The 14,729-nt window shown below is 38.5% G+C and overlaps 1 protein-coding gene across 7 annotated transcripts in view; it reads right to left on the bottom strand.

The window, feature by feature from the left end:
* Positions 1-12,175, bottom strand: part of UNC79 (unc-79 subunit of NALCN channel complex) — a 135,871-nt gene extending 123,696 nt beyond the window's left edge. For all 7 annotated transcript variants that reach the window (XM_087725792.1, XM_087725805.1, XM_087725819.1 and 4 more), the window contains exons 1-2: positions 11,875-12,175; positions 7,530-7,650 (exon numbers count right to left, since the gene is read on the bottom strand). In XM_087725792.1, the coding sequence (XP_087581918.1) occupies positions 7,530-7,650; positions 11,875-11,896 (143 nt within the window). In that variant the 5' untranslated portion in view covers positions 11,897-12,175. The remainder of the gene's footprint in view (positions 1-7,529; positions 7,651-11,874) is intronic.
* Between the last annotated feature and the right edge of the window lie 2,554 nt (positions 12,176-14,729).

Genomic DNA, 14,729 nt, shown 5'->3' with positions numbered 1-14,729 from the left:
TTGTTTCCAATAAGAAACAAGGACAAATGCTTTCTATATATAGAAGGAGCCTTTCAGTTTGTGAACAGTCAAATCTACAAGACACTCTGCTTCTTCATCCGCTTCTATTGTTTTTCAGAACTAGTCTTTCCTTCATATGAATATTAATGCAGAGTTAAACCATATTCTATTAAATCCCATAGGATAAATTGCTTAGAAGGTATACATAATACAGACTAGTTTTCATTTACAACTGAAAAGGTTCCCTCCATTCCGGAAGGACTGGGATTCAAAGGACATTTTGCTGATATAAGTGGAAGAGGCATATCTGAATGGCTTTTCTTACTTCTGCTACATTCTGACTTCCATAGATAGAACAGCTTTTTGTGGGGATGAAAAGTGGGGAATCTCGTGTATTTCTTCCAGCAGAAACATTCCAAAACTAAACTTCTATTTATGCGGCTACTGGATCCACTTGGCTGTGTCATTTGTATCTTCAGATACTGCTATGGCATCGCTCAGAAATTTTAAAGACAAAATTCAGTTTTAAGTTTCCCTAAAATTAATTATTTAATTGTCAATAAGCAGGGGTGAAATGCTCTGAAGTCTGCTACCGGTTTGCTTCGTGTGCTTTGCGCACATACACACCACAGGCGCTAAGAAGCATTTTCTGAGTCTGCAAAGGTAAGTAGAACAGCGGGTGGGGGGGGAACAGCTGTGCCGTGAGATATAGATTCGCTAGAAAGCAGGATTTCCTGCTTTCTAGCAAATGTAAATCATGCAGCACGGCTGATTGTCACACAGCTGCTCGTGGGAACTTTTTTTTAAACTTTTTTAAAGCAATTTTTAACTACCAGTTTAGGAGAACCAGTAGTTTAAAAATGCTTTAAAAGTTAAAAAAAAAGTTCCAATGATCAGCTGTGCAACAATCAGCCGTGCCATGTGATTGTTAGAATTTTTTAGTTTGTTTAGCATTTTTTACTACCAGTTTGGGCAAACCGGCCCAAGAGCATTTCACCCTCTACAATAAGGGTTTTGTTTAATACAGACATCACTAAAATATAATTGCCAAATGTGTTGGGGCTACTATTACCATGCTAAGTGGAAACTCTCAACGTATCTAGAGAATGTAAAATTGGGAACTGCTGCTTTAACAGTTCCATGTAAAGGACAACTACATAAATGAAGCAATGATTATTGCTCCCCAACAAGGCATCCCAGACCTACGTAAGTAAAGTTTCAATCATTGATTCTCCACCTGGTACTAAGATTTCCAATACAATGGCTAGACTTGTTCTCCCACTATTCTAAATCCTGACAGTACAGCCTTATATCTCCTTAACCAAAAGAGTGTTGCACTGCATGTTGGGATTTGTCACATACTTGGGTTTCACACTTCCATGAACAATTTTTATGTAAATAATGCTTCACCATAAATGGGGAGGTGTAAAAAGTACCTCTTTTGGAATTGGCTTTGGTGTTTGCAAACTCTTAGGGTTGTATTAAAAGATTGTCTTGTTTCTGCATGCTATAGATACAAATATACTATTTCTCTGGAATCATCAGGAAAGCAAAGGTGCTGTCCCTGTATATGCAACATTTCAGAATTACAGAATAACCGAGTTGGAATGGACCTTAGCGGTTTTCTAGTCTAACCCCATTAGGGTCTGTCAAATTTTTTCAACATTCAATTTCCAAACATTAGGTGTGCTCAAAAGTTGTGACATGCCTTGCGGATTGTAAAGATATTTTGGTTATTTTAATATAATTTAAACGTTAAGTTATCATAACTTTTTAGCATTTTGTTTATGCAACGCCCAGGAGCAGATAACGAGGCAGTGACATGAACTTTACCTGCTGTAAGTTATTTAAAAAGAGGTTGACTTATATCTGCTCTTAAACATTGCAAAGGATCTTTTTAAAGACTGCCCAGATCTAACACAAATAATACTGTATATTTTCAATATGCTCAAAAATTTCAATCACATAAGGAGTGTCAGTGTAGAACCTGTAGACAATTCTGCCTTTCCAAAGATGTTCCTACTGGATGTAGTTAGGATGTTGAAAGTGGCAAGAAGATGACAAGCAACAGGGAGAAAGCAGAACTGCTTAACTTGTTTTTTGCATCTGTCTTTACACAAAAGGAAAAAAAAAACAGGCCAACCTATCAAAAGAGTACTGTAAAAAACAGATTAGGAATACAACATAAATTGGCAAGAAAATGGTAAGAGAGCACCTGTCCACCCTAAATGAGTTCAAATCACAAGAACCAGATAGATTACACCCCAAGGTTCTGAAGGAGCTGGCAGACATGATCTCAGAACAACTTAACTATATCTTTCAAAGATCCTGGCACATCAAGCAACTACTAGAGGACTGGAAAAGAGCTGACATAGTTCCCATCTTCAAAAAGGGGGGGGGGAATAGATCCAGGAAACTATCAGCCTGACCTCAATGCTTGGGAAGATTCTGGAAAAGATCATCAACCAATGAATCTGTGAACACCTAGATACATACAAAGTCATAACCAAAAGCCAACATGGGTTTGTCAAAAACAAATCATGCCAGACAAATTGTATTACATTCTTTGACAAAGTGACAAAATTAGTGGACCAGAGAAATGCTGTGGATATAATTGTATAATTATATAATTATAATTATATAATTATATAATAGTCCCGGACTATTCCCTTGTTACTGGGCAACGTATCTCACTATGCTGTGGATATAATTTACTTAGATTTCAGTAAAGCATTTGATAAAGTAAGCAATAACCTACTACTTGATAAGATAGACAAATGTGGGTTAGACAACATCACAATCAGATGGATTTGTAACTGACTGGCCAACTCAACATATAGTCATCAATAGAACTGCATCTACATGGAGGGAGGTATGCAATGGAGTACCCCAAGGCTCTGTTTTAGACCCAATATTCTTTAACATCTTCATCAATGATTTGGATAAGGGAATAAATGGGGAACTCATCAAATTTGCAGATGACACCAAGCTGGCAGGAATAGTCAAAATTCCAGAAGATAGGCTTATGATACAGAAGGATCTTGACAGGATTTAACATTGGAGGCTATCTAACAAAATGAAATGCAATGGTTAAAAAAGTAATGCTTTACATTTAGGCAAGAAAAACCAAGTGCACAGGTATAGCATAGATGGTACATGGCTCAATAACTGTGAGAGGGATCTTGGTGTCCGAGTGGACAATCACTTAAATATAAGTCAGCAGTGTGCTGCAGCTGCCAAAAAAAGCCAACACAATTCTAGGCTGCATTAACAGAGGGATAGAATCAAGATCATGTGAAGTGTTAATACCACTTTATAATGCATTGGGAATATACTGCATCCAGCCTTGGTCGCCACAATATAAAAAAGATGTTGAGACTTTAGAAAGAGTGCAGAGAAGGGTAACAAAGATGATTAGGGGACTGGAGGCTAAAACATATAAAAATAGTTGCTGGAATTGGGTATGTCTGTCTTACTGAAAAGAAGGATTAGGGGTGACAGGTTAGCAATGTTCAAATATCTCAGGGGTTGCCACAAAAAAGAGGGAGTCGAGCTATTCTCCAAAGCACCCGAGGGTAGGACAAGAAGCAATGAATGGAAACTAATCAAGAAGCAACCTAGAACTAAGGAGAAATCTCCTGACAGTTAGAACAATTAATCAGTGGAACAACTTGCCTCCAGAAGTTGTGAATGCTACAACACTAGAAGTTTTTAAGAAGTGATTGGACAACTGTTTGTCTGAAATGGTACAGAGTTTCTTGCCTAAGCAGGGGGCTGGACTAGAAGACCTCCAAGCTCCCTTCCAACTCTGTTATTCTATTCCATTCCATTTTCAAAGTCTCCACATTTCTCTAAGATCATATGGAGAGGAGACAAAAAAGGGGGGCAGAGTTTTTATATATTTAATGGCACCTGTGTAAGAGATTTTTTAGTAGGAACAGTTTCCTTTGCTTCTACGTAACCATAATTCTTCTAGCCTATCTTTTCTTCCCTTTTGCATTTGGGCATCCTAAAGTGAAAACTATAAGTCACTGTCATCATTTCAAAAATCATTCCTAAAGTTCAAGTTGCATTCACCAACTCTTTCGGACACACTGCCATTTTTTTTTAAAAAAACTGAATAATCTGGCTGTGTATGCAGAAGCTCTTAGAAGGTTATTTGGATCTTGGCTTATTTTTGAATAACAGAAATTTACTATCATGGAGCTTATTTATATGAGGTGAATTATTATATTTTTTATAATCACAGTGGAAATTTGGGATAAAACGGGTTGGAAATGAGAAATGCATGAAAATTAAATTCATGCTTAAATGCAGAGAAATGCTTTTGGCCAAAAACTTAAGGAGGAGCTCAATGAATCAATGTATTATGCGCTGTGCATGGTGATTGTTTAATGTGATGTTTTGTTTGTCAAAAAATTCAATGCAATTTCTTTCCATTTTCCCATTTTTCCAATTAAAACCAGCATAGCCCAATTCCCCTCCCCAAATTTGATACCCTCTCAATATGTCTGTAAATCAAGGATCATGTTTTATCCCTGGGGTGACTAAAAAGACAGACATTTGAGGAGCAAATTGAAATGCAACCCAAATTGTCCATAATGAAAGTCAACAAAATATATTGGTTCCATTCAATCTTCATTTATAAAATAATTGAGTAAACTATGGCAAAACAGTTTAATTTTTCAGCGTGCCACTTTTTGTATGAAACAACTGTTGTGGCAATTTCCTAGCTGCAAAGAGAATCTTCAGATATAGCGGGTTCCAGGTCCCTCACTCTATAGTTGCATCAGCTCCCTGATTCTTCAGGCCTAAGATTACTTTTAGCTTTTTTCTGAGTCTTCAAGGTTGTTGTAGCCAACCACATCTGAAGATCACTAAAATTGATCATGACTGTTCTGAAGTCATAATGAGCAACAGGATTTTGGTTTAAACTCATTTGAGCACATGGGAAGTTAAGACACATTAAGATAATAGAGCAATATCTACTTCTTTTCATATTATGCTGGTGGCATTGAATTCTTTACAGAAAATGTCTTCCTACATGACTACAAGTTTTGATGGAGATAGGTTGACATTGCTAACAACTGAAATGTGTATTCTTCTCATCTGTCACATTACTACTCATATTAACATTGATCACATACAAAAGAAATATATGTAAGAGAGTGGCTATGTTCGTGCAGTTTACTACTTATTCCTTAACAAAACTAATCTTATTTATTATGTTGTATTCCACTCCTTCTTTAGAAGTTCTAGGTGGACTATGCTGTGCAACCATACAATCTAAGGAAAGGATATGCATGCTTTTAGAACTTTTAAGTGCTAGGTTTGCATATTTCAGGAATCAAATCCAAATATTTCATTGTTCTAACTATCCTATGAGGTGAGTGGGCTGAGAGATTCTGATAACCCATATCGCCCAAAATGCTCCAATATCTATTGAGAATTTGGATCTCAACTCTTCTTGGTCCACCACATTCAACTTCTCATCGTTACTACTATATATTGGCTCCTGAATGAAAATTGTGGTTTAAAGGAAAAAATATGTCTAAGATCAGAAAAAGAATTGCAATAAGTTTTGAGTTTCTGATCAAATATTAATGGATATTATGAATGTTTGGTAATGTGGTCATTCAGATAAGTATGGATCTTCCTTCCATAAAATGTTTAAGAAAACCTTGGCAACAGTTTTGAAGCATGATATCCTTTTCCAGAGGCTCAGGGAACTCACTGAGTAATCAACCACACAGTTCTAGTTTTCTATCTTATTTCTAATTTCCAAAGTAAATTTTTAGCTGAGACAATATTAGGAAATTGGAAGAGGCCAGTGGCAAACCATTTCCAAAACTCCCTACCTGGATGCAGCCAAAAAATCCCCAGATCAAGCTTGGCTCAAAGAACAGTTTGGGGTTATTTCAGAAATTTCTATTGCTAAACTTCAGCTCAGGTATATATCCCATCTAAAACATGCTTGTGGAAATAATTAATCAAGTTCTGTAAAAATGATCACTATATGATACATGCATGTTAATATTATCTTCCACATTGCACTATTTAGAATAGCAGAATTCACTTTGATTTTGCCATAAATTCATGAATACTGAGTGAATGGAGAGGCTACTGGGTTACTAACCTAACATTTTCCTTTACTTTTAACAACAGTATGATCTGCAACAGTCAGCAGGCAAATCTTGTCACAAATAGTTGCCTATAATTTCAATAAATCAAGTTTCTATTAAAAGCTCTGGGTTAAATATATGTGGACAAAAATCTGATACCTTCAAAGATATTATCATTACTGAGAAGATAATTTGATCACAAGGATTATCTCTACTAGAGAATCTTTGTAGGAAAATTCCTGTTTTATAGCTATGCAGCAAACAAGCTTCTTACTAATTTTATTGACTGCAGATGGGATTAAACCAAATCCTGAATGCAGGACAAACTTGAGACAGAGTCCAAATTTTAATTTCATTATCAAAAGCATCTAGAATCACTGAGACTACTATAACACCAATCTTATAAAGATTACCGCTTTTCATAATACTTTCAGAATGAAGACTAATCAAACATTGAGGACATTTCTATTTATAACTTACTCACTTAGCCTTACAGGGCAATAATATAACTACTGTACTGTACATTTTCTAGTTTACAGAAGGCTGGACAATTAGGTTGCTAAACCTCTGAATTTTCTAAAGCTGAGTATCAGTAGAACCAACCCAAGCTTTTATTTGTTAGTTTAGAATTAGCTGTTGGGAAGCATGCAGTTAACCTTGGCAAGCCATGGCCCAGTTTACAGAATGTATCAGAATAATCTATTAAAAAAAGAAAGACCAAGGCATGTAAAATAGAACAAAATGCTTCCATCTGCATGAGAAGGTTATCTTTTCTAACCTGTTGCCTTTCAGATGGATTACACTATATTTCTCAGAAGTCTATGGAGATTCTCAGTCATTGAGGTCATAGTTGTCCCAAAGTTGCTTTTTCAAGAGGCAACTGCACTTTCTTTTTTTTCTTTGAAGATGTTTTGCTTCTCATCCAAGCGAAATGTCTTCAAAGAAAAAAAAAAGTCCAGTTGCCTCTTGAAAAAGCACCTTTTGGATATATTTCCCCGAATTTCCAAGTAGCATAAATCTACACTAATTTTTTCTGACTTTTGTAGCCTAGAGGACCAATTTGGGAAGGCTGATGTAATTGATTACAGTTTAAATATTCCAGTACATTAATATCATCCTGAAAAATAGTGTGCCAGGAAAAATCTGCTCTGGCCTATAGGGTTTCTCTCTGCTTATTTTCATTTTAGGACTCATTTGAAAGAAAGGAAGAATTCAAACACCTCATTCCACATCATTCTGCTGCATTTAAAGGCCCAGTCTAACCAGATTCTGCCATAGTTACTTAATTCAAGCTATGTTTCAATGAGCTTTTGACCGTTCTGCAAAACGCCATACCATTTGTCATTAGGCTACTTGTATACATACAGTACTTATATTTTTTCTTTGAGATCATAATTTAAAACTTACCTTAGTAATGTCTGAGAAAAGTACTTCAGAGTATTGGCAATGTCAGTTCCAGAGGGGACAGGATAAATGTTGTGAAGGACACGATTATGGTATTCTTGCAAGTATCGGATCTTGGAAGCAACTGGAGTTCGTATTGCATGAAAGAAGAAAATGGGGAAAAATGCTTAGCTCAGTTCTCCCTCTCAGAAAATAATATACTTTAATTATATTCTGCCCATAACCCTTTGCTTACTAATTTAAGTTTCTAGCTGAGTACATCCAGCGAGTATAGCTGTAAAGCTAGTGAAGGACAGCTTGCCTAGTTACAAGTTGCATAGTAACTCAAACCCTTTTCCACTAGGATTATTACTACAGGAGTACACAAAATTTCAATTTACACAACACACTTAGCTATATTATTGCTTAGCATGTTGTACAGACAATAATAAGCATACTGTTTAATTCTGCATCTTACAACCTTCTTCTAGTAGCTTCAGTTTTTAAGATATTCTATTTAATATGTTTAGCAGCTTCAGTTCTGGTTACTATGGCACTTATCCTTTTAAAACACTTAGTGATTGCATGATTGTGGACAGTGAATCATGGAAAAATATGTCCTCAACAGCCCCCCACACCTCTGTGGTCTCTTGATTATTTTCTTCCTCTCCCATTTATTGGACTGTTCCTAATCATTGGAAATATAGAGAACAAATTAAAGGAACCATTATTCGCACTTGTGTACCAGTGATATAACATTCTCTGGTTCTTGGGCCTTGTCCATTGACATTGTAATCATCTAATCAGCATGCAACCAAGCATTATTACTGTGAAGCACACCCATAAGATTCAAGTCTGAATTGTTTTATTCAGTCTAATACAATATGAAAGGTACAGAAAATATTCAAGCTGAAGTAAGAAAAAACCTGTAGATCAACTAAGAGGAGATAAAATGCATGTGAAAGTGAGATGATGCATATGGGAACCAAAGAGGGTAGATCTCCTCTTCTACACTCCCATGTTTAGGTATCACCACATTTAGGCATCACCATACATTACTGCTTGACTGATTGACTGACTGATTGACTGACTAAACAAAGTGAACTGATTCAAAAATCACAGAGCCAATGACAAACTTACCAAAATTTCCATGATTTTGTTCAGACAGGACAAATGTGATAGATTTGCTCTGCAGTGCATTCAAATATATGATAAACGTTGGATGGCCTTAATCCAGCACAAGAATTCTCTACTATTGTCACACCATACTCTAGCCATAACATGGTTTTGTTTAATTCTGAATGTAAACTCAGCCATGTGGTATGCATTCCACCTTCTATAGCAGGAAAATATTCTTCAGTATTCTAAGGTTAATGCACATATTTCTGTGTGTTCTTAAATATTTAAAAGACCTGAATATTTAACCATGTTCATTCTGATGATATCATCACATCACCAGTCACAGGCCCTGAATCCCCTGGAGGAAATTCAAACCTTCTTTTAAAAATTAGACATGCATGCCTGGAGGAAAAGAAATAGATGCTTACTGCAGATGTATAGGTTAGGAGCGTGTTCATCTACTCAGGGAAAAAAATATGAATGGTAAACTGAAAAAGTAAAATCTACCGGGAGGCAAAAATCAAGTTGGGGAAGCAACCCTGCCAATATCTCTTTAGTAAATCAGTTAGCTTTTTCTATCGTGACAGCTTTTTGTAAAAGAACCCACAATATGCTTTATGAATTCCAAATGTGCCAACCATCCAAAAAATATTGGTTCATGGGCTAATACTCTAATACACTGATCACAGAGAGGAATTAAGGTCATAGACGTCTTCTGGCTTTTCTTGTTCCCCAGCAGGAGCCAAGAGCCTCAAGATGTTTATTATTTATTTATATCCCACCTGTATTATTTGTACAAAACTCAAGGTGACAAACAATCCTAGCACATCTTCCTATTTTCTCCACTATAACAATGGCCGCAAGGTGGGTTGGGCAGAGAGAGAGAGAGTGACTGGCCCAAGGTTATTCAACAGGCTTTCATGACTAAGGCAGGACTTGAACTCACGATCTCTTGCTTCCTAGCTTGGTGCCTTCAAGTGTAGTTTAGTGTAATAGATTTGAAGAGCTCTTGATTATCCTGTAACAAATCGTTAACACCATGATGCATTGATTGCTTATCTATTATGTTTTTCTCCAAATAATCCTGGGAATTATAGTTTATTTCACTGATAGAACTATAGTTCCCAGACACACTACAACTGTGTATCTGTTAATGATCCACACATAATTTGAACTTAAAAAGGAGATGCTTTCTCTTAACACTTAATGAATTAAATTCTACATGTACTAATATCCTCTCTAAAAATACTGCAGAGGTAAAAAGCATCTAAACGTGTCTCATTCTTAACAAAGTATTAGCTCATATTTATTTTGATGTTATGTTTAACTGAAAGTTTCTGAGAGAACTGTTTTTAATTAAAATGAAAAAAATGGATCCAAGGATCTAATCTCCATTATTCTTTATTTCCAAGAATGCCCACACAGACCTTGTAGGCAAAATCAGATATAAATTTGGAGCATGGCTACAGTTCAGTATTTTCACTAGATGTGTGCTCATTGCCAAGAAAAATGGTAAGCAGTGGAAGAGTTAGAGGGGGTATGAGGGAGCAACTATATCTGTATTTATGATTATGCAAAATAAAATGCCATAATGCCAAAGTGTCATAAGGGGTTTCTTTCTTTGTAAAAATAAAAAAACAGGGGGGAAAACCCTTATGGCAGCCATTTTAAGGAAGCATCCACAACATATTTTGAGAATTCCAGTGCAGAAAACTATTTATCCCTCCTATGGAAAGAAAGAACAATTTCCTGGTATTTGGTAAACCATCTATAAAAATAATTCTGTGATTAATGGTCTGGTACAACGGCTCCCAGATGGTTTCTAAGAAAACTTCAGAAAGATACCTGTTGAGAAATATCCTCCATTTGATTTGAATATAGCAGCTGTGTACTCCTTCTCAGATTTATGTTGCTATAGCTCTGTGATCAGCGTGGCCAACTACTAGCAGCAGCTGCAATGTTTTGCTTAAGAGGGGAGAAAATCATGTGCACCATATCAAATTCTAATTTGAAAGAGAGCTTGTTTACCATATCAGTAAGATGTTTAAGAAGTTCACCCACAATGAATTAATTTTTCCTGAGAGGCTTTGCAGAACATTTCAACATGAACTTCTGATTTACACTGGAGAATAGTGCAGCTAGCCACAGGTTCCATACAATTTGATATTTCTGTGATCCTATTACACTATTTCATTCAATAGTAGGCAATCAAACCACAGAAATAGTTAGCCATAAATCATGGTAACTTGAGAATATGCCTTATAAACGTTTGTCTTGTACATATGGATGTGACCAGTCTCTTACTTTCTTTTCTAATCATATATTAATTCATCTGAATATGTTAACATTAACTCACTGGTAACTCATAAAGCCACATTGAAAGACAGTGTTATTTGGTAAAACAGCAAGTAAGGCTGGAGTAGATGTGAGAGGAAGTAACAACAGAGCTGTGACTGAAAGCTCCTGAATTTTATGTTGACAAGGTTGAGTACAGCATGAAGACATATTCATACACAGTGGCACCTGGGTACTCAATTGCTGGGAAACTCATCGGATTTGGTACTCTTAAGCATTTTAATGCAAACATTTTGTCTCAATATTACTTGTTTATTTGGTACTCAATGCACACAGTTAAAAACTTGTCAGTGTTGACTCACTATATTATTCCTTATGGAGAAAAATTGTTTGGTACTCATCATTTTTGGTACTCATCACAATTAACCATAAGTACCGAGGTAGGACTGCACTGACAATTGACGTAAACAAATTAAGCTAGGCCCTTTTCTGAAGATAATGACTAAATCCTAACATCACGTCTAAGGCCTGCTTTGGGCTGGGTTTCTCTCGCCATTTTACACAGTCACGGTTTTCTCTTCCTAAAACGCTGGTCTTTCAAAATACCATGACAAAAAATAAGCAACCACACGCGTCCTCAAATGGGGGTCGCAGAATAATGTCGGAGAGACAAAGTTGCCCCGGACCAAGCGCTCGAAAACTGCAGTGGCCGGGAACCCTCGGCTTTCGCTCCGCCCCTCTCCTATCCCGCTGCTTGCGAGCAGGGCCGGTCGTCGACACCTAGCCGTCTCCAGCACCACGGACAGCGCCCGCACCTTTCCGAGGTTTCCTGGCCTCCCTCCTTGCACTTCTCCCGCCCTCCGAAAAGCTTCGGGCAGCGGCCGCGGGGCGTCCTGCGTCTTTTATTCCCCGCGGGGAAGACGGGCCCCCGTCTCGCCACTGTTGCTTTACTTACATTGCTCTGCTTTGGTCGACATGGCGGTGCTCTTCTGCGGGAAAAGGTTGCTGGCTTCCAGCACGGGCAGCGGCGGTCTGGCCGGCTAACGAGGAACGACGACCATCTGCTGGAGGCGAAGAGAAGGGAGCCCGCTCTGACCCGAGCTGCGTCCCTCCCCCTCCTCTAGCTCTGCCATTGCTGCAAACTGCACAGCGGCCCCCGTTTTCTCGCCGCTCCCGCCCGCCCCAGGAAAAGGAGGAGGAGGAGAAACGGCGCGAAGGGAGCTTTGCTTCGAGATGATCTCAAGCGGAACCCGAGGCGCGCCGGCCGTGCGCAGCCCTTTTACACGGCCGGTGCAGTTCCAGGAAAAACAACACTGCGCCGTGGAGAAGAAACCATTTTGCGCCGCCCCCGCCCCCCCCCCCCACCGACGAGAAAAAGGACCCCGGTGATGAGCGGAATGAGCTCGCCCACACAAGGGAGGAGGAGGGGAAGTTCCATTCATGAAGACGGGTTTCTAAGCGCGCCCAACCTTTTAAAGGGAGAAGCGTCTTTCTCGTCCTCTGAGGCAGGAGCAAAGCGGCTTGTTTCTGAAGGGGGAGCACAAGGTTTAACCAACGAAACATGGTTTGTTTCATCATGAATAAAGTAACGGCCAGGTTCGCATATTGTGCTAAGCCAAGTTTTGTCTACTTCAGCCAAACGCAGCAAATCACATCTGGCTTACAACTACACAATAAGTCTTGAGTTTAGAGTGGGCAGCTGCACATCCTGGTATCCATTTTGCACCCATAAAACTTGGGATTAGGCCTCTTGTATTAAATGGAATTTAAGAATAGACACAAGTATATATCGGGAGTATTTTTAATTGCTGTCCCAGAATCCAAAGGAAAAAAATATGTATTTTTCACAGGTGCAGGAGTTTACACTAGAAAGTGCATGTGAAACCCTTGAATCAGTATTAGAGCAATCGGACAACCCAAAATAACAAAATATCATATGCAAGCCTTTGTGATCTTCAAAACTCCTGATCAGACAGGCAGGCACTCTGTTGAAAATAGATGAAGAGAGTTCTAGTCTAAATTATATTCAGCTTAGAAACTTTTAATTGGACAGCAGCAGTTTTATCTATTTTTAATGACATGTTTTTACAAGATTGTTTTTAGACTATATATTATAAGCTGCTTAGAGTCATTTGGGTATTCAAATGTTGAAAATAAGTAACATAGTTTTCTCCATTGGAATGTATTACCAAATCAGTGTGTGCCTGTAAAATTGCAGCTTTTATGCAATAAATTATATTCAGGTCTAAATCTTTCAATTATGTATATTCTGATTGAATTAACACAAGTGCCATATTAAAAGCTGAACTAAACATGAAGAATGTTAAAATAATTAGCCAAAACATAAGCAGAACATGTTTGGATCACTGTTCCCTCTAAGGTGCGCGCGTGCGCGGCCGCGCACGTCGCAAGAAAAGCCCGCGCAGCAGATTCTATCTGCCGCGCAGAGTTTTCTGTAAAGCAAACGTGGGGAAGTCCTTTGCAGGTGGCTAGAACTGGCCGCCTGCAAAGGACCTCCCCAGACTTGTTTTGAAGAGCACGGCTCTTAAAGTCCATGTTCGGGGGATCCCTTGGAGAGGGGATTTCTTCCTGCAACTGCGAGACCCCGCCCAGAAAATGCGGAGAGATTGGCTGGGCTGGATGTGGCCCACGGACCTAATTTCCTTTCCTGTCTTGAAGGAACGGGGGAGGGGGAGGAGGGGGAAACGCGTTGGTGACGGCTTCATCCAACAGCCTCAGCTCAGCTGAGCTCCGGACTGTTTTTTTGGAAAAAAATATATGCTGGCTTGTTTCTTCGAAGCCTCTCCGTCGAACTTGGCCTGATGGGCTCTTGGTTTGTGAGACAGGGTGTTATTGTGAGCTCAGGGAAGAGGGGAATCAAATTACGCCCAGGGTTGGGATCCGTATCTTGTCGGTGGGCGCAAAAGGCAGATGCATCTCCACGCAGCTGCCCCAGCTCCCCGGGGAGCGGCAGGAATGATAGGCAGCGCCAGAGTGGTCACCCTGGCCGGAATCTTCGGGCCCATCTGGGAGGCATCCGGGTGGAAATCTGGATTTGAACCTCTCCTCCTGTTTTCCCCCTCCCTCTTACATGCCCCCTTGGTGCAGCGGGCTACTGCCGGCGAAAGGAGTGGGGCGGGCGACATTGCACAACTGGGTAAATTATAAACCACAGATTTTAATCCTATTTAATTTTTAATGGTATCAAATTTAGCTATAAAGTGGCCTTACCTACTTTTTTTCCCCTGGGCCTGCTAAATTTTGGTCCCTGGTGATACAATGAGTTAAATGCATTCTGGCCTGGATTTCCTATTGTGCAATTTGTGTCATGGACTTAATCATTTTAAATTCCATAAAATGCCAGTACACATCCTTTCTGCCAAGAGATCAGAAAAAATGCTCGAATCTTCTGATATTTAAATGATTTATAATGTTGTTTAGATATATAATTTGGATTACATTTGAAAGCTATGCATTGATTAAATACTACAGAATACAAGCAGTTCTTTCTTTTTTGGTTTTAGAAAAGGATAATTCCCCTTTTAGCCAGGCTTTTTGAATTAGATTATGGTGATGTTAACACCAGTTTTTAAGTAGATTTCAAATTTTTTTTAAAAAAACTTTTAGCTGCTTTGAATACCTTGGAGATGAAAAGATGGGGTACAAACTTAAATAACAAAAAAATAGTACATTCATTTTGAAAAATAAATGCAAGACTTGATTAATTTCATATCTTTATTTAAAATAGTTTTGGCATGGCATATGGTTTTATTGATTCAGTTGGAAATGATGTGGATGTTGTATCTGATT

The sequence above is a fragment of the Thamnophis sirtalis genome, unplaced genomic scaffold (assembly GCF_051295495.1).
Source record: "Thamnophis sirtalis isolate CommonGarterSnake01/CBP01778 unplaced genomic scaffold, rThaSir2_p1.2 scaffold_1, whole genome shotgun sequence".
Lineage (NCBI taxonomy): Eukaryota > Metazoa > Chordata > Lepidosauria > Squamata > Natricidae > Thamnophis > Thamnophis sirtalis.
This window is presented reverse-complemented; position numbering and strand designations above follow the sequence as displayed.